This window comes from Rhodamnia argentea, chromosome 5 (genome assembly GCF_020921035.1).
Source record: "Rhodamnia argentea isolate NSW1041297 chromosome 5, ASM2092103v1, whole genome shotgun sequence".
Classification (NCBI taxonomy): domain Eukaryota; kingdom Viridiplantae; phylum Streptophyta; class Magnoliopsida; order Myrtales; family Myrtaceae; genus Rhodamnia; species Rhodamnia argentea.
Genome location: NC_063154.1, coordinates 2,784,108 through 2,811,615, shown reverse-complemented (window position 1 = coordinate 2,811,615; position 27,508 = coordinate 2,784,108). Strand labels below are relative to the sequence as shown.

General features: G+C 42.2%; 4 protein-coding genes across 7 annotated transcripts; 2 read left to right on the top strand and 2 right to left on the bottom strand.

Annotated features, from left to right (window-relative positions):
* Positions 1-324: 324 nt before the first annotated feature.
* On the top strand, positions 325-3,855 carry LOC115743723 (mannose-1-phosphate guanylyltransferase 1). The gene is made up of 5 exons (XM_030678645.2): positions 325-568; positions 1,742-1,873; positions 2,331-2,393; positions 2,487-2,726; positions 2,848-3,855. Exons 2-5 carry the CDS (start codon positions 1,763-1,765, stop codon positions 3,517-3,519), a joined length of 1,086 nt encoding a protein of 361 aa, XP_030534505.1. The 5' UTR covers positions 325-568; positions 1,742-1,762; the 3' UTR covers positions 3,520-3,855.
* A 2,246-nt stretch (positions 3,856-6,101) lies between these two features.
* On the top strand, positions 6,102-8,136 carry LOC115743809 (uncharacterized protein At2g39795, mitochondrial-like). Its single transcript, XM_030678784.2, has 3 exons — positions 6,102-6,460; positions 7,266-7,606; positions 7,738-8,136. The coding sequence occupies exons 1-3, from the start codon at positions 6,197-6,199 to the stop codon at positions 7,895-7,897; spliced, it is 765 nt and encodes a 254-aa protein (XP_030534644.2). The 5' UTR covers positions 6,102-6,196; the 3' UTR covers positions 7,898-8,136.
* A 438-nt stretch (positions 8,137-8,574) lies between these two features.
* Positions 8,575-27,396, bottom strand: LOC115743674 (delta-1-pyrroline-5-carboxylate synthase). Of its 4 annotated transcripts, none has more exons than XM_048279340.1 (20): positions 27,239-27,396; positions 26,733-26,804; positions 15,107-15,186; positions 14,736-14,838; positions 14,441-14,602; positions 13,981-14,258; positions 13,465-13,615; positions 12,683-12,847; positions 12,517-12,594; positions 12,171-12,260; positions 11,463-11,549; positions 11,288-11,374; positions 11,092-11,188; positions 10,887-10,990; positions 10,506-10,581; positions 9,871-10,021; positions 9,695-9,763; positions 9,499-9,565; positions 9,337-9,407; positions 8,575-9,078 (listed from the first exon to the last, which is right to left on the bottom strand). In XM_048279340.1, exons 1-20 carry the CDS (start codon positions 27,347-27,349, stop codon positions 8,997-8,999), a joined length of 2,181 nt encoding a protein of 726 aa, XP_048135297.1. In that variant the 5' UTR covers positions 27,350-27,396; the 3' UTR covers positions 8,575-8,996. The 4 variants fall into 4 exon arrangements, with proteins under 4 accessions (XP_048135297.1, XP_030534426.1, XP_030534427.1 ...); XM_030678566.2 differs by having other exon boundaries at positions 15,083-15,186; positions 27,239-27,395; XM_030678567.2 differs by lacking the exons at positions 26,733-26,804; positions 27,239-27,396 and adding exons at positions 15,285-15,356; positions 15,791-15,941 and having other exon boundaries at positions 15,083-15,186.
* LOC125315154 (delta-1-pyrroline-5-carboxylate synthase-like) lies at positions 24,864-26,431 on the bottom strand. The gene is made up of 5 exons (XM_048279342.1): positions 26,394-26,431; positions 26,183-26,318; positions 25,888-26,049; positions 25,429-25,706; positions 24,864-25,062 (listed from the first exon to the last, which is right to left on the bottom strand). The coding sequence occupies exons 1-5, from the start codon at positions 26,414-26,416 to the stop codon at positions 24,879-24,881; spliced, it is 783 nt and encodes a 260-aa protein (XP_048135299.1). The 5' UTR covers positions 26,417-26,431; the 3' UTR covers positions 24,864-24,878.
* Positions 27,397-27,508: the final 112 nt, after the last annotated feature.

Genomic DNA, 27,508 nt, shown 5'->3' with positions numbered 1-27,508 from the left:
TGGATCCGAATTGAATCATGGCAATATAAGTTGTAATTTTTTAAATAAAATAAAATAAGATTAATTAGCTAAAACAAATTCGAAAAATTATGTCGACCAATCATCTTTTCCGTAAAAGAACATTCTCAATAATCAAAACCGCTTTCTTCCCCCTTTTGTTTTTGACCCACAATTAGGAAAGTACGATTTTATCCCTAACCTCTCGAAGCGGCCAAAAACTGAAACAACCACGAAACCACTCCCCGGACCCCCCGAATTTCCTTGGACCACACAAAAAGCCAAAAAAAAAACCCTTCGTGATTTCCGAATTTTCGTCTTCATTTTTAATTTCGGGTACCGCATGGATTGCGAAGAGCTTTGAGTGTCCGTTAATGGAGGCCACACATATAAATACCCACCAATCTCTCTCTTTGCCATTGCTCTTCGCTCTCCACAGCTAATCATCTCGCCCCCTGATCCTCCGGTGGGGGGGTTGTCTCAAGCGAAGCGAGAGCAACTCGCTTCCGGCTCCTCTAAATTCGTTCCCAGCTCGGGGTTTGCGGTCTCTCTGTCGTCCGGATCCGGTCAGGTATTGAAGGAATGTGACTGATTTGCGAGGTGGTTCCTTCACTTCTGCGTGAATTGAACGCTTTTGGTAATGTAATGGGTGTTTGATTCTGGGTTTGTTCTGTGGGAGGAGCTGTTTTCAATTCGGAGCTCTGTCCCCACATACATTCATGGCTTTTCTTGAAAGGGCTTTCTCCGTTGTTTGTCTTGGCTTCTGATTGACATTTTCCTGCCCCTTTTCTTTTCTCTCCTTTTCTCTTTCTTTAGCCTTCGTTTTCAGCTTTTAAGAAGTGTCGGTGGTGTAGGTAATTCATAGATCACCTCCGTGTATCTTCCCTCGTTCATCGAAACGTGCCTCTTTAAGCGCGTTTTAGCCTTAATAGCTGCTAAAAAAAACAATTTTTTTTGTGGGGGGCGGGGGGCGTTAGATCTGCTATTATTTGCTGCTAGTTCTTGTGAACCGTAATCTGATCCCGCTACTGGAGTGTGTGAGTGTTCCTCTTTGTCGATATGTAGCCACATCCGTTTCTGGCTCACACTGAATGAAAATATTCCCTTTCTTTCACCCTGTTGAGTACCTATAGTTCCTGTTATTTCAGTGATTTTATCTTAGGCTTGGAATTATGCATGCGGTTTTATGAGTTTTTGCTTAAAATGAGCTTTGTCCATATTGTCCGAAGGTAGTGATGGCAAGATGTCGTTGTGTTATAACTATTTAACATGTTATTGGTATGTTTCCATTATGAGGTATATTCGTCATTTTGAATCTCGGGTTGTAACCGCGAGTTCCCACTAGCATTTGGTTGTGGACAAACTCATTTGTTTCTCTCATTTATAAGTCCAGGCTGTATTGCAGCTGGAATTTGTTTCCTGCTACCAGTTTGCTTTTTCCCGCGCTTTAAATGTGGTGATGTAAGCTGTGGTCCTTCCGTCTTTTGTTGTTTCTTTAATCCGTATCCTGTGGTGTTTTATCTGTGACTTGATAGATTGGTGTTGCTTTTGTTTGCATCTGGCATCTTTTTACAGCTTTAGAAACACTTTTGATGTCGACTAGGAGTTTATTAGAGCCGTTTCTCCCTTCATGGCAGTATATGAGGAAGGGCGTGCAATTGATCTGCCTATAAGTGTATACAAGATTGAAGAAACCGGCATTTATCTCAACTCGCCTTTGATATACAGATTTTGTAACCTACAGGAACCTAGGGACAGTTTCATAATGAAGGCTCTAATTCTTGTTGGTGGATTTGGGACTCGGTTGAGGCCTCTGACACTTAGTGTCCCCAAGCCACTTGTTGACTTTGCTAACAAACCCATGATCCTGCATCAGGTATTGTTTCAGATCCTTTTGTTTGAAAGTTTATTCTGATGCTGTTTGATCATGTTTGCTCTCCTATCCTTGGAGATAACTTCATCTTGGTTGTGAATTTACTTGTGAGATGTATTCAGTCCGTGAGCAGTGTAAGAGTATAATCCTACTGTAAATTCACTATTGGCTGCAGACCGGTTTTAGCTATATCTACCATGTTCTTTGTTCTTTGATGATTCGTTAGATTATCAACATGCTTTTTCTCTAACAAGTAAGATATAGCATCTTAGGAGAGCCGGCAGATCATAGTTATTTCGAATAGTTCAAACACTGTTTTAGAATTTTTTTTTTTTTTGGTCAGACTGTTTTAGCATTTGAATCGCTTTATTTTTTGGATGATGATACTTAATTCTTGATGAAGAATCTACGTCCTTGGTGGCTGCTTTTACTTAAGCTTATTCCTCTCTGGATTGTACAGATAGAGGCACTCAAGGCCATTGGAGTGAGTGAAGTGGTTTTGGCTATCAATTACCAACCAGAGGTGAATGTTTCGACAATATGTCTGTCTATGATACGCGTTCAGTGAGTGGGGTATTTTTAGTTTGATGATTTGATATACTCTTTAATTTTTCAGATTATGCTGAATTTCTTGAAAGACTTTGAGAGCAAGCTTGGAATTAAGATCACATGCTCACAAGAAACTGAGCCACTTGGAACTGCTGGCCCTCTTGCTTTGGCAAGGGACAAGTTGCTGGATGATTCTGGTGAGCCGTTTTTTGTTCTCAACAGTGATGTTATAAGCGAGTACCCACTCAAAGAAATGATCGAATTCCACAAAGCCCATGGAGGAGAGGCCTCTATAATGGTAACAAAGGTGAATGTCCTACTCATTCATTCCTCGTTCATTTATGCTCCTTCCTTTGAGTGGAGGAATTTAAAGCTAAAGACTATGTGCACACTGACAAGAACCCAAAACTCCGTCGTCCATCATGCAGGTGGATGAGCCGTCAAAGTATGGTGTGGTGATCATGGAAGAATCAACTGGTAGAGTTGAGAAATTTGTGGAAAAGCCAAAACTGTTTGTTGGCAACAAAATTAATGCCGGAATATACTTGCTGAACCCTTCGGTCCTTGATCGGATCCAACTGAGGCCTACTTCCATCGAGAAGGAGGTTTTCCCCAAGATTGCAGCCGAGAATCAGCTCTACGCAATGGTCTTACCTGGGTTCTGGATGGACATTGGACAGCCGAGGGATTACATCACAGGGCTGAGACTCTACCTTGACTCGACCAGAAAGAAGTCATCAGAGAAATTGGCAACTGGACCCCACATTATCGGCAACGTCTTGGTGCACGAGACCGCTAAGATTGGTGAGGGATGTCTGATTGGTCCTGACGTGGCAATTGGTCCAGGCTGTGTGGTCGAATCGGGAGTTAGACTATCTCGCTGCACAGTCATGCGTGGAGTCCGCATCAAGAAGCATGCTTGCATTTCCAGCAGCATCATAGGATGGCACTCGACGGTTGGGCAGTGGGCCAGAGTAGAAAACATGACTATACTGGGGGAAGATGTCCATGTCGGGGATGAAATCTACAGCAACGGAGGTGTCGTCCTACCGCACAAGGAGATCAAGTCTAGTATTTGGAAACCAGAGATTGTCATGTGAGAGTAAGATGTTTAGGCAAGTAAGTAGAGCATGTGCGTAGGGTCTGTATTCTATCCATGTTCAAAAAACGGAAAAAGGAAGAGGGAAAAAAGAAGAGAGGTGCTTTGTTTTTTTTTTCTTTGTCTGTTCATGTTTTTCCCCCTTTCCCTTTCTCTTTCTCTTGCACAAGTGTACAAGTCGGTCGCTTGCTTCAAGTTTGGGAGTGAAGTGAGGTTGGAAGTTCATGTGTGTTGGAGGGTCGGCGTCTTGTGGAGTGAAAGGGCATAAATTATGATTGGTGTGAGCTTTTCAATCTCTAGAAAATGTATAGAAATAAAGTTGAATCATGTGTTGGTCTCTCTGGCCTTTTTTGTGCAGAACTGTGTAGGGAAAGACTAGGCATATTATGTTTGCTGGATACTCCATTTTCTACAACTGTCTGTTTCTTGTATTCATTGGTGTGGGTGCTCTGCAAAGCAAACTCTCCATTGGCCCCACAGACCATGTGTTGGCTGCATGAATTGTGGCACGTGCGTGGAGCCCAAGTTCCAATGACAGAAGTCACATAATGAGAGTCACGAGTTGCCCCATGTGGAGATTCTCGATTGTTTTTATGTTCTGTCTGGACGGACAGTTCAGAAACAGAAGGACTGCTACTTCGCTTGCTTCTCAAGACTGCTAGCTAATCCACAGATCTCAGGCATTCTCTAGATACACACACTTTGTACAGAAGAAAGGGCAGTTTCACAGTATCTGTCAGCTCGGGTACCGGTTTGAATGAGTTCGTTGTAGTTTTCTTTGCAACACATCTTAACGTGCCCTTTAATGCACTGTTGGATCGGTTACTGTGAACATCCTTCCTTTCTTTGTTGGAGAGACAGAACCGGCACCGGTGCAGGAGCTTGTGAATTTAGTTCCCCAAAGCAGTTTGAAGATTTGATGACGTTTCCTTTGTGCCGCCAGAGTATTTCGTAAAGCTTAGCCCTTGTCCAGTCACACACACCTCAGCATTGCGTGTCTCGAATGGGTTTCGTTTCGTAAGAGGGAAGCGTGTGAAGCGAATCCCATGAAACTTTAGGCCTTGTGTTTTGCCTTGACAAGCATCCTGTCGGTGGTCTCTAATTCAAGACCATCCAGATTCATGTTGTTGCGAATGTGCTCTTTGAAATCACTGGGATCGTATCCAATTGTCTGTAAATCGATCAATATGGTGCCGATATTTCCAATGCGTGCGATGATCGAAAGGACTTCTATCGTCGGTGTGAAAGTTGAATTTTTTCCCGAGAGCGGACACAATAGTCAGGTACGAAGGATATGAATACAGGGCATTCTCTGTATGCGCATGATTGATGCCTGACGACCATTTTGGTCCCCAACTACGCCCCCTTTTTTTTTTTTGGGTGAAGATTTGTAATGCCATGATCCATGCCTGGTAGATGGTTTTGGCATGGTTCATTATGACTTGTGCATTTAAGTATTTGCGTTGATTAAATCAAATCCCACTAATTCTATTAAACTTTTGTTGGGGGTGGGGATGCAACGTCACTCGTGTAAAGATTTCAAGATGAGGGGACGAAGATCCACGCGATTCATGCATGTTCTTCCGGAACAAAGAAAGGAAGATGCCAGACTGGCCTACCCTTTTTTTGTGATGTGAAATAGCAACTATAATCATCGCAAAGAAACAAAATAAATAAAAAAATAAAATAAAAGAAGCAGATTAATTATTTTAATAAAATAAAACAGGAAAGGACAATTAGCGCTGAAAAATCATTGAAAATCTTTTGGGTCCTACTATAATTGAAGCCGTCAGCGGCCATTCCCCAGTGCTTATCAGTCCAGCTCCAGCTTATTAAGCCCGTCAGATCTTGCACATGCTAAGATCAATTCTGTCGTATTTAAAAATCGGTTTTATGTCATCGAGTTTTGATTAAGTGTTTTTCTGAAGTAGCAAAACCTAAGATTAGGACAACGATCTCCATCGTCAACTGCCACCGGAGAAACTAAACCAAAACTCCAAAGCCGCCTCTGCGATACGAGAGAAGTGCCGCCTATGCCTCTCGAGCTCACTTATTGTGATTAATCATGCATTTTCCATTGAACAAGAGAGAGAGAGATTCATTGTCTACAAGGTTTTAATCGACCTCAATCACACAAAACTCATTTTAAAAGCTATCTCATTAAACCTTAAATTTTTATTATCTTACACGCTCCATAATTGAATAGAGACCAAACAAAATTTGTCTTTTTTCTTCAGCAGCGAATTTGCACGTGCGACCCAGACAAGCTTTAAAGGCCTTATTTGAGATAATATCCACTCTTGAGACTCTTTTGAGAAATGGGTCTCGACGTGAAATGGCGTTTGTTTGAAAATTTTTCAGAATAAAAAGTATGAGAGTCGGTTTCATTCTGATAGAGCCCAAACACTTTTCTAATGGGCCTACATGACCCTTACCCAGAGGCCCATAATTATTCTTAATGGGCTCTATGGGCTCACTTGACAGCCCAGTCCCCTAGAGATATACGACGCGCCTTATCGTCTGCCTAAGAGTTCGAAGTCTTGACTCTTCTTCACCTAACTTGTTCTAAAACCCTAAATTCTCGTTAGCTTCTGTCCGTCCCTCTCCCCTTAAACCCTAGAAACCCTATAAACCCTACCCCTTCTCTCTATCTCTCTCTCTCTCGCAACTGCTGAGGAATGGCGGCGTTCTCTTCTATTCTTCGCCGATCGGCCTCCTCTTTCGCGCCTGTCGCGGTCCGTGCTCTCCGGAGCCAGCGGAATTGCCACTCTGCCATCTTCACCGCTCTTAACCAGGCGAGGATCGTTTCCAGCGAGCCTCGCCTCAGTCCGTTTCTGCCTCCTCGTAGCTACTCCACGAAGAGGCCCAGCTCCGACGAGACTCTCCGCCGTATCCTCGAGTCGGAGATCCAGTGCGCCGAGGAAACCGACGACCACGATCGGGTGAGCTGACGATACCCGATGTTGTTGCTTGATTATGACTTTTGAATGGTGTTTGCTCTCTAGGAAATGGGGGGTGGGAAGGAATTTGTTGGCGCGTTTTATTTGACTCTGATAGGAATGAAGATCATTTCGTAACGGTAGGCTGCTCTGTTTTGGCGAGATAAATTAATATATGTTGATGAACACACAAATTCCGGGTCGAGACACACCCGAAGGACTAATGATTGTCGGGCATAAGCTGCTGAGTCTTACTACAGTCGCAATGCGCTTTTATGATCAAATGATCTTTGTAGGTGCTAATGTAGCTGAGGTTTTTCCTTCCTGATATGCGTACCTCTTAATTTGGGATCATGAGAAAAACAGGATCATGGAGAAATTTGTGTCATCTGGTTAAACTCTCCTGGCAGAGAAAACAAAGATGACATTCTTTTAGGCAAATGGTTGAACCTTCTTTGTTTTTTTGTAGAAGAGTAGACATAACTTAAGGAAGAGACATGTTTCTAAACCCAACTAGCTTTTAATTTTCTATTAAAGATCATGCCATTAAATATGCTTTCGCTCGTGCTTTGTTATGCGAAACTGCGTACAATGTGCTAGCCTGCTAGGGGAGAAAAACTAACTATACCGATTTTGAATTTCCTCGTTCTGAGAAACTCTCCATCTGTGCGGAGAGACCAACCGACAGGGTTCGAAGCCAAAAAAAAAAAAAAAAATCAATTCAAATAAGAATTACGAAAATATGAAATGGAGCGTTATTCCCCTAGGAGATTCACGTTTTCGTTTGAACTTATTACCTGGTTTATAGGTTGAGGAGGCACCAGGTGGATTCCCGTTTCAAATTGAAGACAAGCCTGGATTTCAAACCATTACATTGTCAAGGGAGTATGAGGGTGAAGAGATAAAAGTTGAAGTCAGCATGCCTGATCTTGTGACCGGAGAAGATGGTGATGACAACAACCAGGACGACCACGACGAGAAGGCTAATCAGTCGAGCATTCCTCTAGTCGTAAGCATTGCCAAGGGGAACGGACAGTTTATTGAATTTGGCTGCACTGCTTACCCCGATGAAATCGTAATCGATAGCTTGGCCGTTAAGAATCCAGAAGACTCTGAGGACCAAATTGCTTATGAAGGGCCTGATTTTCAGTAAGCTCTTTTTGTTTTCATGTCCCCCCTTATCTGTAAGATACACAGTTTGTATCTGGCCTTTATTAGTGTCACACACAGTCCCTCGACCTAACTATTTCATTTTCTCTCGTGCTTTCCCTCTTCTCCAGGGATTTGGATGAGAACCTGCAGAAAGCATTTCACAAGTATTTAGAGATTAGAGGAATCAAGCCCAGCACGACCAATTTCTTGCATGAATACATGATCAACAAAGACAGCAGAGAGTACTTGATGTGGTTGAAGAACCTCAAGAAGTTTGTGGAGGCATAATTTTGTAGGAGGTGGCATCGGTTGGTAGGGTTTCAGTCTTCAGTTCTGCTTCGAGATCCTCCATTGCAACTGCTTATTTGTCCGTTGTCCACCCCTTGAAGGGAATGTCTTTAATCGAGAGAGTTGAAATTATTGATAAAATGACAAATCCAGTTTTTCAATGCACTTGTTTCTTTAAATGCCGCTGGTCTACATGTAGACATTTTGTTGATGATTATGCCTATCTGCCAATTACAGTAGTAGAAGTGCCCAGGTACAATTCTGCCAATTACAGAAATTTGTTTTTGCAAATTTTCATCTGGGTAAAGGGGTTACACACATCGAATTATCATTGACTGTCTCCTACCTGTGACCTAGAGAATAATCACGAAAATTGGTACACAGATTTTAGGAAATTGTTAACTATGCTTTGTAGTTACTAATTTCCGGTGTAGAAATCCTCAGATTGCAAATCCAAAGCTGGGGACGAATGACTGCTTTGTTTGGGAAGTTTCCATTCTTGTTTACTTTGGCTTTTCAAGCCATACATACGCCTCAGGGGAGCAGGTGATGTCGGACACATTCAGGAAAGTGGGATGTGATTCCTGTTTTGCTTTTGCTTATGCGTGTAAACAGGAGGAAGAAGGAACAAAGAAAAAAGGGGAAATGGAATTAACAAAACGAAGAAGCAAAACTAGGCACCAAAGTACAATCTTTGCTGCAGTTATAGAAGAATGGGAAGAAGTACAACCGCAATGAGCGACCAGAAATCTCGAGGAAGAAAGAAAAATCCGTACGACGGCTCCAGAATACTTGCAGTAACATTATGGAAACTAAAAATAATCCATACGAAGACTTCAGAATACTTGCAGTAACAAATGGAAACTAAAAAAGCTGGAACTACCAAGACCAGAATCGAGAGAGGCCAACAACAAACAATTCTTTCTACTCGATAGCTTCAATAGCTTGGTAACAAAGTGAACGCGGAACTACGCTTTACAACGATTGCAGCATCCATATGTCAGCCGCACTTGCCTGCCCCTTTACAAGGGGGTGAATAAATTTTAAGCAGCAGTAGCAGTAGCAGTAGCAGCAGCAGTTGCACCCCACCGGAAACAGCTTAAGACTGGATGGGGAGGTCTCTGTGGGTGTAAGTGACCCCTTTATCACCATCCACCACTTGTCCATTCCCTCTGAGGATCCTGCAATTAAAGAGAAGGCAATTCAACCACTCAAGTGAAACCAGAATACCCGAAACAAAAGCAACATCATCCGGCATTATATTGGCATTGCTGCATAGTTTAACTTGCTATATTTCATTTATGAACGTGCTTTGGTAGTTTAAGCATGTGTACATTCAATATCAATGGATGCACAGTTATTAGGAAATGTGTCGAATGATTTGGTTCCTCTTCTTGTTTCAGATAACCAGAACTGAAAAAACTAGTTCAGAATGCTACCATCTTGTGGTTAGCAATCCTTCAACTCCAACTGGACCCCGAGCATGGATTCTACTTGTACTTATCCCAACCTATTGAGGCCATTTGAAAGTGCTCTTCAGAAGAAAATATCCATGATCCAATTGATTACCATTCAAAATTGATGAAAAATAAGACTAGTACCTCTGCACCCAGTCCAAATCGTGCTCCGTCACAGAATCTCGTGCTGGCATTGTGAAAAACAGCAGCACTGCAGCATATGTGCAGCACATATCAGCAATGGAAGAATATTTTTTCCGAATCAACATAAGATATATGATTGGTGTCTTCAAAAAGTTGTGCCTGCCCAAGAGTTTAAAGTTACGGAATAACTCAATACCTGTCAACTTGACGTAGGAAGGTTTCCACAGCTTCGCCGTCTTCTGCTATAATGCAATCAGTGTGTGCACTGGCAAAAGGAGGGCAATAGTCAGTTTCCTGGCCAGCTTCCACCATATTTTCTTGCTTCTTGCAGGCTTCTTACCCAAAATTTTAAATTTGGAGATAGCTAAGTACCTTCCATATTGATGAATGTGATCAATGGCTTGATGAACATCATCTACAGTTTCGATGGTGCATGCCATTGAATTGTACTCATGATGCAAGGACAGTGCCTGCGGGATATTCAGCATGGAGCTCACTTTTGGTCCCCCATATAAAGTAACACCTGCAAAGGATTAAGCAATTGCATCGGAGATTTGAATATGCATGCTGTAATGAGGGAATGCACACTATATATGCTTCAGTGCAGGCTAATAGCTGTCTGTACTTGGACAGAACATCGAAGTTGCTAGAATGGTGGCTACTTTTGTTTTCTAGCTGTAAAATGATAAGAGAAATAATCACCACAAAATTCTTTTGCATTTGGAGACGAGCAAGACAAAATTCAAAACAATAAGCCTGATGTAAGCTGTCTTCAAATCTAAAATCTAGTCACTGAAAAAGGCAAATTCACCTATAAAACGAGAACGAGAAAACAAATTCAACATTCCCTGCCTAGCATTTGTAAAGATTCTCAATTTTCAAGCTTTGATTACACAACATCTCCGCTCGAGTAATAAGTGGGATTTATCAACTAAAAGTCATCATCCTAATTCCTTGTCAGGGCTCCCACACAATTTATTTTTTCTTCAGATGATAGAATACAGAACCTTTGGTCCGAAGCCCAAACACGATTGCATTAAGTCCACCAGCTGGCACCAAATCTTTATGGAGGAGAAGTGTTTCCTGGAAGTGCAGAAAGCCCTAAGACGTAAGCCAAAGTCCAACTGTCCAAAGCAAGAAAAAACCGATACAAATGCAGTACATCTACAGTCACCCGGCAAAAGAAAAAGCACCCAACAGTATCCTGTAACATTATCCTTCTCAATTGTCGTAATTTTCTCAATATGTGTAGTAAAACTCGGGGCTGTATCTTTCCAAGCAGATATAATAAGGATCACAGAATCATAGAGTAACAAAATTGTTGCAAGTTAGCACGAGCCCTTCCAGGATTTTAAATCAAGATAAAGAAACAAGCATATGCTACATACCATTGCGTTGCAGGCTGCTGGATAATCTACCTTCGCATCAACGATGATGCGGTTTGCCATTTCCATGTTCGCAGACTTGTCAACATAAACATGACATATTCCATCTAGCAGACAAACAGTGTGATTAAATGTAATCAGTCAACGAACACATTCTTCTCGTAAGAGATAAGATGAATTTAAAATTAGCATGTGGGTTCTTTCTCACCGGAATGACCAAGAACAGGTATTTTAGTTGATTCCTTTATTTGGGAGACCAGCTTGTTACTCCCCCTTGGTATTACGAGATCAATAACATCATCAAGCTGATACACAATAATTCCACGGAGACTTGATTCCCCCAACTGATCATGATAATAGACGCCAAGAGATTAGATAGATGTTCCTTACACATATTTACTCACCTTAAGCAAATCCGGTATCTCCTCTCTCGAAGTCACAAGTCCAATTAGTCTCCCACCAATGCTGTCTGGAATAGCATCGGTAATGACCTTATGATTTGAGAGAATATGAGAAACGTGATGCAGTAATTTCATTGCCAACCAGACTGTTGTAATTAATAAGCTATATGAACTAAACCTTGTGCAGAATGGCATTTGATCGCTTGGCTTCTTTACCCCCTTTCAAGAGTAGCCCATTCCCACTTCGAACAGCTAATGAAGCTATCTGTCAAAATATTAGAATATTAAAAAAATGACAATCATTCATACGAGTTATTAGCTAAGTTATAGCTCAGTTGCGTAATAAAAAACATTAAGTATGAACTTGACTGCATCCCTACTTTGTGATACCAAGAAATAACATCAGACTCCTAAATATTGCAAAGAAAAACACACGGATAACCAACCTAAGAAGTAAAAGCAATACTTGTGCTGTGCGTAAGCTCTATATCTGTGTCAACTTTCAACATGCATATCCAAGCTTTTCCGGATCCTCAACCCATTTCAAAACAAACCTTCATGCAATTGCCACTCATTTTAGAAGCATAGATAGTCGCTGATCCATATGTCACAAGTACACAATAAGTACTTGACGTCAAGCATGCTTTTATGTTGCACAAGAGTATCACTGTGCACTACCTAGTAAGGTTGGACCATTTTCCATGAGATAGTTTAAATTGCTCGAATGTTTAAAAAATCAAAATAAGATATCCAAACAAATAGATCCTTAAGACAATGTGCCTATCCTTGCAGCCCAGATTAGACCCATACCTCAGCCCTCCCAAGAGATAAAGATCCTGATAAATTGCTGAAAAGCACTCCATGAAAAAGTAAAATAAGTAATTACCTGAACTAGAGCTTCAGGTCGAGACTCAAAAACTATAAGCAGGACACCCAAAGGAGATGATGTTTTCTCTAGGACAAGCCCATCAGCAAGCTGGATGCAAAATCAACAAAAGAATGAGAAAAGCTATAGAAAATCACCAGCACTTCACATGAAGAAGACCTATTTTCTAATATGTCAACAACAATTACTCCCATTCTAACTCCATAATCAATATGCCAATGATTTTCTCAGTGGTAGGGATCTTGTTTAACGTAAAACAAACTCTGAAAAGAGGTTGATGCTTGCACTAGCATGTTAGAGACTAAAAGAAGTCCTAGCAAGAAATGCTTAAGAACCCTTCTTTTACCTCTGTTCTCTTCAAAACACGCCCAATTGGATCTTCCATTTTTGCAAGTACGCGTATAGAATTGGCAAGGTTTGTTATCTGCATTCAGAAATAAAATAAAATAGTGATGTGTTGAGACAATTTCTTACTGGGTGCAATAGACTAATTAGATACTAATATCTCCAACCTTTCCAGGCTTCAGAGCCAACCGAGCAATCAAAGATCTTTCATATCCAGCCTTTTCTGCAGCAGCAACATCAGCTTCGTTCTCCTTCATTATCTGTTCCTGATTTGCTTCGAGTGCATCAGCTATGTCGAGCAGGACTTTTCTCCTATCCTCAGATGATATGGCCTAAAGAACAAATAGAGGATTAGCAAATTGTAAAACAATATCATCCTGGCAAGGAACCCAGTCTAAAAGTTTAAACTCCATGGTGAAAGGCACCGAAGCTTATCTTTTGGGAGGATTGGGGTCAGAGTGAGGGGGTGGGGGAGTCGGTTTGGGATTGTTGAAAGACTAAAAAATCATTATACTAAATTAGTAAACATGTGATATTAGAAATTTTTGGACCTTGGGGAGCTAGTGTCTAGCTGGTGTGGACACCAGCCCCCTTGGATATATATATATTCAAGACCCAACACCTTCCCCTGCAAGCTGCAACTAGAAGAATGTGCCCCTCATTTGAATAAAAAGTCAAGAGAAACAAGCACTAGGTAAACAACTGTATAGACCAGATCTTTCAATGGTTCTGTTCTGCAAATTAGTTACAAGCTTCCAAATGGCTAGGAGACATGTCTACGACATGACATCTTCAACAAACCACCAGCAGCTAGACGTGGAATTCTACAATTTGTTAAATTCTATCAGCTATGCAGAGAACAAGGAACTATCAAATCTAGTTTTATCACATTAAAAGAAGGTATTAAACAAAACAATCACAATCTAAACCACAAAGCTAAGAATTCCACCTGAAGGTTCCGTGAACTTTCCCTGGCTGCAACAGCCATTTCCCTTGCACTGATGTCTTGGCTTTGTACCCACAAATGTGCATCCTCATGAAAGAGAGTACCAATATCCTCTCCTTGAAGAACCTTAAGGATATTTTCAGGAGCATACCCACTATGGAAAAAACAAAAAGTACGTCGTTACACAATCTGGCAAGTACTAATTAACAAAGCAATTACAGGCCTACTATCTTTTAGTGAATTGATCAAATTGTGAGCACTGCATCTAGCTTGACCACAATAAAAGGGTTTTTAAAAAAGAGATATTGTATGAAGGGGTTTGCACTGAGAGATTGTTCAAAATCTTGAAAACTTGATTTCTACTACTGCAGCGACGATCAAGAAACACTTTGTGTTCAAAGCACTACACAGCATCGTGCAGATCATTGTGCATCTTACCAATAGTGTCCAATGCTATAAAGAGATATTTTATCGCAAAGAACTAAGACAAGCATGCAGACAAAACCAGGTCGACAATACCTGGTAATGACCACAGGGATTCCAGCCTGTGCTGCATTAACAGCAGCATTAACTTTCGCAGTCATACCACCTCTCCCTACACGAGATTTATCTCCAAAGGTGATTTCACCTTGATGTCGTTCCTTGATGTATGTGCGAATTAATCGGGACTTCGGATCACTGGGCGGGCCACTATAAAGACCCTCAACATCACTGAGTAATATAAGAAGATCAGCTTTGAGCTCCAAAGCAAGCAGTGCTGCCAAGCTGTCATTATCCCAGAATATGCCAGACGAATCCTGCAAAAAGAACATGTCAATAGACATTTACAAGGAATTTGCCAGATCTAATTCCAACAACCAGAGATGCTCGATGAATTCTCTTCATTTGTTCACTGAGGCTAGGAAGTTAACAAAAGAAAAAAGACATTCATTTACAAACTCAATCAACATTTACAAAGTACCGAAACGAAGGACCATACCTCATATGGAGCTTTCCTCGTACTGACTGCATCATTCTCATTAAAGATGGGAACAACTGTGAGAGACAACAACGATTGCACAGTCTCATTGAGTTGCATCCTGAAGTCTATACTCTTAAAGTCATGATCTGTCACAAGAAGCTGAGCTGATGTAACATCCAACTGCACAAGAAAGGACCTAGAGCATCTTAATCCATAAGCCCCAAAGGGAATGGTGGCAAAACCAGCTAGACGTGTGCCCAAACAGACCATAAGAAAACCCGTACAAGTTGAACATAGGGAATAATTCAATCACCTGGCTGAATAAGGTATCATACAAGGCCATAAGACTACTCTGTCCGACAGCTGCACAAGCCTTCCCATCAAGTTCAACCTGTGGCTTCTGGAGATCAGCGAAGCTGTCACACAAAGTGAACGCCCGCTCTAAGAACCTTTAATTGCTATAGAAGAACATAAGCCCAATATAACTTGTGTTCAAACATGCAATTTGAGTTAGAGTTTGGAACAGATGGAAGCAAAATCCATCCATGAGTTCCTAGTGGCAACATATTTGGAAAAAAGAATAAAGTTCTCCATGTAAACAAGATATAGCCCAAATGGCCAAACGATGAAATGCATCATGGATGGGTAACCGATACAGACCTGCTATTTACTAGCTTACGGTACCTAAGCCTCTGGCGACCGAGGCCAACAGCACCGGACGAGACCATAATAACCTCGTATCCTTGTAAGTTCAATTCTTTTATCTGCTCAGGAAGGGCATGTTACTCTGTGGCACTTAAATCTTTCTCAACCCGGCCGAAAACACAACGCACAAAACCATGAATGACGTTAAGGGGTGTACCTGCTCACATAGAGCCCCTAGTCTTCCGAGTGCCAACCGCCCATCTGCTCGGGTAACAACCGCAGTGCCAACCTACAATTGTTGGAGTAAAACAAGAGATAACCAGGTCAAAATTACAAAAGATAAGCTGAAAATAACTAGTCTTGACATCTGCATTTGCTATTGACGAGCTCCTAAAGAAGCACGAAAAGCTGAGAACGAGCCAAACAAAAAAATTCTCCGCCAGGCAACGCCAAAAAACCCAAACGCTGCAACCAGGGATCGATCATCTCCCGCCAAATTCAGCTTTCAACCACACTCGAAACGAGAACCAAAAACGAGAGCCAGCACCGACCCCACGCGCATTCAACCCGATCTCTCGAGACCCAAACCCAGCACATTCGGCTCGTCAATGGAACATTCGCCCCAGGGCACGGGGAAGAAAGACGAGACACGGAAGGCGCTCCCCGCCCCTACGAAAGAGGAAAAGCCGCACGCATTCCGACCATAAGCAGTGGGGGACGAACCTTGATGACGAGGCGCTTGACGTGCCTGACGAAGGCTCGGGTAGAGTCCATGTTCCCGTTGGCCGCCTTCAACTCGGGGAGTCGCTTCGTCCCACGCGGGCGAGTCGGCATCTGCAAAAGGGAGCGGGGAAACAATAGGGTTCTTTATTACTGAGCCTGACTCGGCCGACAACACATGACACGTCTCTTCTCTCTCTCTCTCTCTCTTGGTATAAAACAAAAATGCCAAACCCCACCCCCCAAAAAAAAAACACAGTACCCCTCGCTGATCTGGATTCCTCTGAACGTGTAATGACAGCAGGCCACGTGAGCACAAAAATCTACAGCAAAATGCGAACTCTCTCCTGATTTTCGGAGAGAGGGAAAACAAACAAAAAAAACCCCGCGATCTGTCCCAGCAACCGCGATCTATTTTTAACAGCGAACGGAGAGCAAAAGTTAGTTTAGCGGCAATGTTATATATAGCCGGCAGGAGCTGCTGCGCGGCGACGCGCGGGCGAGAAACTGGAGGGGAAACATCAACCGTCGAACGAATTTGGTGGGGTCAGCTTCTTGACCGGATCGACCCGGCACCATCCAATCTGCGGGGCTGATTCAGCGCCCAGCTGGATTCGGGATATCCCTCGTTAACGGACTTTCGATCATTGAACCCCATCATTTGTTCTTCCCCGTCTGTTATGGGGGGGCGAAGAACTCGAACCGCCTCAATTCCAAATATTCTTGTTGGCTATTATTCGATTATTCTTTTACGTGGCCGTGATTTAAGTTCGACAGATGAAGGCTCCTTCGCTGTTAAGGCGATAATTTACAAGATCATTTCGATCGTATGCATGGACGCGGCGTCCGAATTCGAGCGAAAAAAACGTCTAGAAGACCAACTAACTTACGGATTGGATCGTACAAATCGCCTCTCGTTTGTTTTAATTTTTGAATAGGATTGGGTGACGAATCCGAACCGCCTCGGTTCGAAGTATATGTGAGATCTTAATCGATTGTGTGTGGTTGCTATTTGCGTTCGATATGTAGATCATTGACTCTTTGCTGTTGGACCATAATCTACGAATTCATTTCGGTTATAGGCATAGATATAGTGTGCGAATTCGAGCAAAAACGTCCGAGTAAAAGACTAACTTAAAAGATTGAATCATGGAATAATCACATCATCTGTTCAAATATTTGAATAGAATCAGGTGAAGAATTCAAACCGCCTCAATTCAAAATATACGTGGGATCTTAATTGATTGCGTGGTAGATATTTATAGATCAGGACTCTTTGCTGTTAGGCGATAATCTACGAATTCGTTTTAGTTGTAGACATGGATATGACATGCGAATTCAAACAAAAACATTCCACTGACTTAAAGATTGGATGAAAAAATGACCTCGTCTCGTCTGTTCTAATATTTGAATAGAATTGGGCGAAAAATCCGAGCTGCCTCAATTCAAAGTTTATGTGAGATCTTAATCGCTCGCGGGGCTATAATTTAGCTTTGATTTGTAGAGTAGGACTCTTTGCCGTTAGGCGATAATCTACGAATTCAGCATGGATATAAAGTGCGAATTCGAGCAAAAACGTTCAAGCCAAAGACCAACCGAGTTATTACATACTTCAGCAAAACATGAATCTCTATAATTGGGAGTTACCAATTGATTCGAACCCAATCGGTGAATGTTACGGGGCGAGTCAACTCATTTCTCCTCTCGATTTTCAGAACCTCGCGAATTGGAATAACAAGATACTTGTCATTTACCTTATACTCATTGCCTCTCGCGTTTCAACTTCTAACCCCTCGTCAGTTCTGGTCTCAGTTTCTCGACAATCATCACATCAAGATGCGTCGTGTTTGATGGCATACAAAAGAAGTTCCCAATTAAACACCACCGATGGAGACGAAACTGTTAAAATATTAGAGAAGAGAAAGGAAAGAACAAGTGAGAAATAGGAGGTAGTATATTATTTCTCTTCACACATTTCAAACTGTATGGATACACTCCTATTTATAATACAGAAGTCTAGCAGATTAAAGAAAAAATACATGAAATTAGAAAGGAGTGATTTCCTAATACACAATATTCTAATTCTTAAAATAAAGACATTCACATAGAAGGTGAATAATTAAGAAGAGCGATATATCAATCTGGAGAAATCAGAGGAGGATTTTTGGAATGAAATGATTTGACTGGATGACCAAATCGTGGAGGAATTGTAGCAGTTTTGAAATCAATGTCGTTGGGAATTATTTCCTTTGACACCCCCCCGCAAGCTGATGGGGCGGCAGTTATAGTAAGCATGTCTTGAAGAAGGAGGAACCGAGACCCTGAAAGGGCTTTAGGGAACATGTCCGCCGGTTGGTCCGTCGAAGAGATATATTGAACATGTAATTGACGCTGGTGAATTCGCTCACGAACAAAATGATAGTCAATCTCTATGTGTTTCGTCCGAGCATGAAAAACAAGATTACCACTGAGGTAGATAGTTGAAATATTATCACACCACAGTACCGGTGACTTTTGGAGTGTGATCCTTAAATCAGAAAGCAAAGCTTGAATCCATATGATCTCAGCAGTGGTGTTAGCAAGACATTTGAATTCTGCCTCGGTACTTGAACGAGCAACTGTTCTTTGCTTGCGAGAACTCCATGAGATAATATTAGAACCAAGAAAAATAGCATAACCACCCACGTAGCGTCTAGTATCATGGTCACCAGCCCATCCTGCATCGGAAAAAGCATGAAGGAACTCTTGAGATCCTTTAGTGAAGAGGATGCTGTGACTTAGAGTGCCAGAGACAAAGTGTAAAATGGGTTTGACATATTGCCAATGGGTTTCTGTAGGGGCATGCATGAACTGACAAGCAGTATTCACAGCATAAGCAAGATCTGATCGAGTAATGGTGAGATATTGTAGTGCACCCACTATGCTACGATACAGTGTAGAATAATGAAAGAGAGCACCCTGATGAAAAGAAGGAGGATCCGAGCTAATCAGGCATGGTGTAGCAATAGCCCGTGCTTTGTCCATGTTAGCCTTCTTAAGAATTTCAGCAGCATATTTCCCTTGATGCAAAAGTAGGCCAGGGTCAGTGTGCCGTAATTCTATCCCCAAAAAATAGTGGAGGTCACCAAGATCTTTGAGAGCAAACTCCCGTTGTAGAGATGCAATTAAAGTGGATAGTGGTGCTTGGGGAGATCCTGTAAGGATGATGTCATCCACATATACAAGGAGATATACACTACATGCTGATGTATGTAGGACGAATAGCGAAGAATCAGCACAAGAGACATGAAAACCAATAGATAAGAGGAAAGAACTTAGCCTTTGATGCTAAGCTCGCGGTGCTTGCTTTAATCCATAAAGCGACCGTTGAAGTTTGCAAACATAATCGGGGTGATTAGTATCAACAAAACCTAGTAGTTGTTGCATATAAATCTCCTCAGTAAGGTGGCCGTGAAGGAATGCGTTCTCAACATCAAGTTGCCGAAGTGTCCAACCTTGACTGTAGGCAAATGAAATCACTGTACGGACAGTCACATGCTTCACAACGGGACTGAAAGTCTCATGGAAATCAATGCCTTCTTGCTGATTATATCCCTTGGCCACCAATCTCCTTTTGTACCTTTCAAGTGAACCATCTGAACGATATTTGATGTGAAATACCCATTTGCATCCAATTGCTTTAAATTGTGACGGACGAGGGACAAGAACCCAGGTTTGATTCTTCGTAAGGGCTGTTTATTCTTCGGCCATGGCAATTCTCCATGCAGGATCCTTAGCTGCTTGACTAAAACAAGTTGGAGTGAGTATCGGCTGGACCATAGAATGAAGAGCGTATGTGTGGTCCTTAGTGAGATGATGTCGGGTCAAAGTACCGTCTCGAAGCCGCATGACCATGAGGTGTGTAGGAGCCGCGGGCAAACCAGGAGATGGTTCTGACTGAGTTGAGAGGCTGATTGTTTGATCAGTAGAGGAATTATATTGATTAGTAAAGCATGCAGTAGAACTTGTGGAATTAGGTGAAACATTCTCTGTTGATGGTGACACAACATGTGCTGCTATTGATTCAGTAGAGGAGTCCTGCAAAATGGAGGTAGAATGATTTTGATTTGCAGAGGCCATAAGTGGACTGGCGGGAGCAGAAATGCCACCTGGTTGAGCATAAAATTTTGAATCTGTTGATGAAACACGAGAGGGGCCAACATGAACTGATGATGCAGCATAAATAAAAGGAAATAAGTCTTCATCAAAAATAGCATCAATAGTAATATAGAACCGATTATCTTTGAGAGAGTAGCATCGATAACCACGGAAGCTAGGAGGATAACCCAAAAAAATGCAGCAATGAGATCGATGTTCTAGCTTGTTCTTTGCATAAGGTCGAAGGTTTGGATAAAGCGCACACCCAAAGACTCGCAAGTGATGAATTGAGGGTTTAATGTGGTAGAGAACCTCCCAAGGTGACTTATGGTTGAGAACTACTGAAGGTAGCTTGTTAATGATATGAACAGCACTCTCGAATGCAAGATCCCAAAAGTGAGTTGGAACTTAGGCATGATGGAGCATCGACAATCCCATCTCTACAACGTGTCGATGCTTTCTTTCAGCAGTGCCATTTTGGTGATGAAGTCTCGGACAAGAGGTACGGTGGTGGATTCCTCGATCTTGCAAGAGTTTGCGGAAAGGAGCAGACTAAAACTCCCCTGCATTATCACTTTGAATAGCTTTCACCGTAGTGTTAAGTTGATTTTCCACCAAATTTAAAAATGTGATGACGATAGAAAGAAATTGATCACGGGATTCAAAGAGATATATCCAAGAAAACCGAGAAAAATCATCGGTAAAGCATATATAATAACGATTGTTCAAAAAAGACGTTACAGGAGCCGATCCCCATACATCAAAATGGACTAGTTGTAAGGGGGCTGAAGATTTATTTGTGGAAAGTGGATGAACATGACTGTGACTCTTGCTAGAGAGACATGCAGGACAAGGAGAAACAGATACTCTAGATTTATTTAATACTCGACTAACTGTGTTGTAGGACGCATGACCCAGACGGAAATGCCATTTATGAATGGAATCTATCTTATACGCTGGAAAAGCAAGTGCTGGCGAAGAAGTCCAGGCTGAATACGTGAAAGTGGAGTAAAGGCCATGATCAAGATCTCCTCGAAGTATGATTCTCCCCGAATGGCGACACTTCACAATAAAAGAAGTAGGTGAGAATATGAAATCACAATTTTTTTCTTCAAAGAATTGACGAACTGACCGGAAATTCTTTTTGATAGAAGGAACAACTAAGACATCGGACATACGAAAAATTGGGGTAATATAGCTACCTGTATGAGTGATGGGCAAGCTAGATCCATTACCTATGGTCACATGAGTATTACCGGGATAGGGCTGAACATTAGACAGCTGAGAGATATTGTTTGTCATGTGATGGGTAGCACCCGAATCTGGGTGCCATGACTACGAGGAGAAAACAGACGGCGGAGGAAGAATTTCCGCCAAATTGAGCTGTGGTGATGTATGGGATTGCTCAAGTTGCTGTTGCATATATCTTTCCCTACAAACATTAGCTCTGTGGCCAAATTTATTGCAAATTTGACATCTATTATCACCATTGCCACGCCTAGGATTGCGAATGTTTGAGAATCCGCTTGCATTTTGTGGCCCAAGACCACGTGTGTTATTCTCATAGGCCTAGAGAATTGATGAGAATTAGATCTATAGAAACAGTTCGTACCGGTTTGTGGAGATTGAGATGAGTTTGAAGGAAAGACATTTTCAGCCTTCCCTATAAATGCAGCCGGACCTTGCATCGAGGGTTCCATGAGTTCAAGTCGAGCCTCATGAGATAAAAGTAAACCATGGAGTGTCTCACGGGTCATGTCTTGATACCGACATTGAACCGAAATAGAGACCGCAAGACTCTGATATTCCGCACCTAACCCACGAAACACATGGGTTTGGTATTCTTGAGGAGAGATAACTTCACCAATGGAGGAGAGTTGATCTACAATGGTCGTCGCTTGTTGAAGAAATTCTGTAACCGTTTGGTTACCTTTACGAAGAGTTTGTAATCGCATCCGTAGTTGAGCTGCTCAAGCATGATTTCGCGCTGCATAGGATGTGGCTATGAATCGCCATGCATCTGCCGAAGAGGTGAATGTTGAGAGCTGTCCGACAATTGCGTCGGTCGAGGTGTTGAGAATCCATGCCGGCGCTACTTGATCATGTACTGACCATTCTTCATAAGCAGAATTCGGAACAACCGTGGTAGTTCCATCAGCACTTGTTTGTGTGATATGAGTTGGAGGACAAGGAGAGATACCTTCAACAATGGGCAGAAGTTTATTTGCCCGGAGAAGTGGAAGCAGTCTTGCTTTCCATACAACATAGTTATCACCATTAAGCTTTACTCCGGTGTCTAGGAGGGTAATGGTGTGGGATTGAGGGGCCGAGATTGGTAATTTTTCCATGGAGATTTCAAGGAAAAGAAAAAACATAAATATATCAAGAGACTATGTTTGCTTTTGCAGTGAAGAGCTCTGATACCATGTTAAAATATTAGAGAAGAGAAAGGAAAGAACAAGTGGGAAATAGGAGGTAGTGTATTATTTCTCTTCACACATTTCAAACTGTATGGATACACTCCTATTTATAATACAGAAGTCTAGCAGATTAAAGAAAGAATACATGAAATTAGAAAGGAGTGATTTCCTAATACACAATATTCTAATTCTTAAAATAAAGACATTCACATAGAAGGTGAATAATCAAGAAGAGCGATATATCAATCTGGAGAAATCAGAGGAGGATTTTTGGAATGAAATGATTTGACTGGATGACCAAATCGTGGAGGAATTGTAGCAGTTTCGAAATCAATGCCGTTGAGAATTCTTTCCTTTGACAAAAACAAAGCCCGTGATCCAAAATACAATCAAGTTGCAGCTGAAGTAGGACGAACACCTCTCCTCGGTATTTATACCCAGATAAGTCCAAATTGATAGTAACGAAGTGAATTTTAAAGGGTCGGTCGCCACTTTCCATGAACCCGCGAGGCTTTATATGTCCCTTTGTCAATTATCACGTTACCACTTACCAACCACGTGAAACACTACGTGTCATCCTCGTATCATTGTCACCGCCAGCAAAATCCAAACCGGACTTGAAGACACGACAGTTCGCATCCAACGTGTAAAGCCAATCTCACTTGTAAAAGGCCGATCCGTATTTACAAACCCGACTTCCACATGCAATGCACCAGAATTCAAAAGAGAGTTATCAGGCCGGCCACGTCTCCTTTTCCTTTTTGACAAAACTATCACCCTAATAGCTGATGAGAAACAATGGAAAAATTGAAAGACAAAGCCCCACCTACGTGGAAGTATTAAAGGTCCGTCCTCAACATTTCATCCCCCCAGACTCAATGCAGCAAGTTCGTCGGTACAATACAATGCTACTCGTTACATGACCTGTGAACTCAAAGAGACTCGTCGCCGGTTGAGACCGAGTCAGCTATCAAATGTCACAAGAGACAAAAGTCGAAGTAGACGGGATTCGATCCTTGAGAAGTACCTTTCTGGGTCTTCATGGGAAGAACCAGACCTTGACGAAAATTGCTAGAGCCATTTGCAGTAAAAAGGCCGCTACCACTATGATTGTAAGATCGTTCCCTTCCATGTATGACCTAAGGTTCAATCCAACAAAGCAAGCCGAGGCCCCACCAAAAAGGAGTATGATGATCCAACGGATAGCCTCAACCGGAATCAACAAAAGTAACTGGAAGCAAGAAATATTGCTTGTGTTAGATAACTTAACTAAATGACAAGTTGAATATTCAAATCTACATACTGGCCTAAACAAACCGTCAAGGGTCTAGATGTTCAGGCTATGCAGAGGAAATAACATGTCTGCGTCTTTTAAGGGATCGGCAGAAGGATGGTGGAAAGGACGTAGTTGCGTCGCCCAACTTCCACGAGATTTCAATGGACGGACGAGAACTCGTCCACGCTTTTAAAGTGTGTTCATACCATCACCTCGCAACTATCCAGCCTTCTCTCTCTCTCTCTCCATCAACAACACGATGACAAAGAGATAAAAGAGATGAACTGGCCTAATTTCTATAAATAAATAAAAAAACTCTCGGCTTTAGGTTCGATTCTAATTCAGCCCTGAGCTTTTTCTTTTTGCCGTCTCAAAAATCTCTTACTCTCATTGTAGTCGCCGCCGCGTCCAAAGATCGCCACTAGTTTCTTTAAAATTATCAACATCGGGACCACATTAGAGATTCGTTATCAGAACCTACGCCTTCATAATACCTTGTAAAACTTGTGAATAGGCTCGTGTTGATAATATCAAAAATTAGTCAATGGGGATTCTCCGATACGGGAGGCAAATTTGGGACTAAAGTGAAATATGGTGATCCGTTTTTGAGACCAAAAAAAAAAAAAAATCGGGCAGAATTGGTATTGGACCTACAGGTCGGAGTTTTTTGGGGAATTAGCCTAAGATGAATTTCGCGTCAAGATAAAGATGAAAGAAGAATCAGAGATGCTAAATCATGCCTTGCCCGTACTAGGGTTTCATTGTATTCCAGCCTTCCTGAGTTGTTAAGTTAGTATCACGTGTAACGGTGAAAGGCACCGAAGCTTATCTTTTGGGAGGATTGGGGTCAGAGAGAGGGGGCGGGGGAGTCGGTTTGGGATTGTTGAAAGACTAGAAAATCATTATACTAAATTAGTAAACATGTGATATTAGAAATATATATATATATTCAAGACCCAACACCTTCCCCTGCAAGCTGCAACTAGAAGAATGTGCCCCTCATTTGAATAAAAAGTCAAGAGAAACAAGCACTAAGTAAACAACTGCATAGACCAGATCTTTCAATGGTTCTGTCCTGCAAATTAGTTACAAAGCTTTCAAATGGCTAGGAGACATGTCTACGACATGACATCTTCAACAAACCACTAGCTGCTAGACGCGAAATTCTACAATTTGTTAAATTCTATCAGCTATGCAGAGAACAGGGAACTACCAAATCTAGTTTTATCACATTACAAGAAGGTATTAAGCAAAACAATCACAATCTAAACCACAAAGCTAAGAATTCCACCTGAAGGTTCCGTGAACTTTCTCTGGCTGCAACAGCCATTTCCCTTGCACTGACGTCTTGGCTTTGTACCCGCAAATGTGCATCCTCATGAAAGAAAGTACCAATATCCTCTCCTTGAAGAACCTTAAGGATATTTTCAGGAGCATACCCACTATGGAAAAAACAAAAAGTACGTCGTTACACAATCTAGCAAGTACTAATTAACAAAGCAATTACAGGCCTACTATCTTTTAGTGAATTGATCAAATTGTGAGCACTCCATCTAGCTTGACCACAATAAAAGGGTTTACCAAAAAAGAGATATTGTATGAAGGGGTTTGCACTGAGAGATTGTTCAAAATCTTGAAAACTTGATTTCTACTACTGCAGCGATGATCAAGAAACACTTTGCGTTCAAAGCACTACACAGCATCATGCAGATCATTGTGCATCTTACCGATAGTGTCCAATGCTATAAAGAGATATTTTATCCCAAAGAACTAAGACAAGCATGCAGACAAAACTAGGTCGACAATACCTGGTAATGACCACAGGGATTCCAGCCTGTGCTGCATTAACAGCAGCATTAACTTTCGCAGTCATACCACCTCTCCCTACACGAGATTTATCTCCAAAGGTGATTTCACCATGATGCCGTTCCTTGATGTATGTGCGAATTAATCGGGACTTCGGATCACTAGGCGGGCCACTATAAAGACCCTCAACATCACTGAGTAATATAAGAAGATCAGCTTTGAGCTCCAAAGCAAGCAGTGCTGCCAAGCTGTCATTATCCCAGAATATGCCAGACGAATCCTGCAAAAAGAACACGTCAATAGACATTTACACGGAATTTGCCAGATCTAATTCCAACAACCGGAGATGCTCGATGAATTCTCTTCATTTGTTCACTGAGGCTAGGAAGTTAACAGAAGAAAAAAGACATTCATTTACAAATCACTCAACATTTACAAAGTACCGAAACGAAGGACCATACCTCATATGGAGCTTTCCCCGTACTGACTGCATCATTCTCATTAAAGATGGGAACAACTGTGAGAGACAACAACGATTGCACAGTCTCATTGAGTTGCATCCTGAAGTCTATACTCTTAAAGTCATGATCTGTCACAAGAAGCTGAGCTGATGTAACATCCAACTGCACAAGAAAGGACCTAGAGCATCTTAGTCCATAAGCCCCAAAGGGAATGGTGGCAAAACCAGCTAGACGTGTGCCCAAACAGACCATAAGAAAACCCGTACAAGTTGAACATAGGGAATAATTCAATCACCTGGCTGAATAAGGTATCATACAAGGCCATAAGACTACTCTGTCCGACAGCTGCACAAGCCTTCCCATCAAGTTCAACCTGTGGCTTCTGGAGATCAGCGAAGCTGTCACACAAAGTGAACGCCCGCTCTAAGAACCTTTAATTGCTATAGAAGAACATAAGCCCAATATAACTTGTGTTCAAATATGCAATTTGAGTTAGAGTTTGGAACAGATGAAAGCAAAATCCATCCATGAGTTCCTAGTGGCAACATATTTGGAAAAAAAGAATTAAGTTCTCCATGTAAACAAGATATAGCCCAAATGGCCAAACGATGAAATGCGTCATGGATGGGTTACCGATACAAACCTGCTATTTACTAGCTTACGGTACCTAAGCCTCTGGTGACCGAGGCCAACAGCACCGGACGTGACCAGAATAACCTCGTATCCTTGTAAGTTCAATTCTTTTATCTGCTCAGGAAAGGCATATTACTCTGTGGCACTTAAATCTCTCTCAACCCGGCCGAAAACACAACGCACAAAACCATGAATGACGTTAAGGGGTGTACCTGCTCACATAGAGCCCCTAGTCTTCCGAGTGCCAACCGCCCATCTGCTCGAGTAACAACCGCAGTGCCAACCTACAATTGTCGGAGTAAAACAAGAGATAACCAGGTCAAAATTACAAAAGATATGCCGAAAATAACTAGTCTTGACATCTGCATTTGCTATTGACGAGCTCCTAAAGAAGCACGAAAAGCTGAGAACGAGCCAAACAAAAAAATTCTCCGCCAGGCAACGCCAAAAAACCCAAACGCTGCAGCCAGGGATCGATCATCTCCCGCCAAATTCAGCTTTCAACCACACTCGAAACGAGAACCAAAAACGAGAGCCAGCCCCGACCACACGCGCATTCAACCCGATCTCCCAAGACCCGAACCCAGCACATTCGGCTCGTCAATGGAACATTCGCCCCAGGGCTCGGGGAAGAAAGACGAGACACGGAAGGCGCTCCCCGCCCCCACGAAAGAGGAAAAGCCACACGCATTCCGACCATAAGCAGTGGGGGACGAACCTTGATGACGAGGCGCTTGACGTGCCTGACGAAGGCTCGGGTGGAGTCCACGTTCCCGTTGGCCGCCTTCAACTCGGGGAGTCGCTTCGTCCCACGCGGGCGAGTCGGCATCTGCAAAAGGGCGCGGGGAAACAATAGGGTTCTTTATTACTGAGCCTGACTCGGCCGACAAGACGTGACACGTCTCTTCTCTTCTCTCTCTCTCACTCTCGCTTGGTATTAAAAATACAAAAAAAACACAGTACCCCTCGCTGATCTGGATTCCTCTGA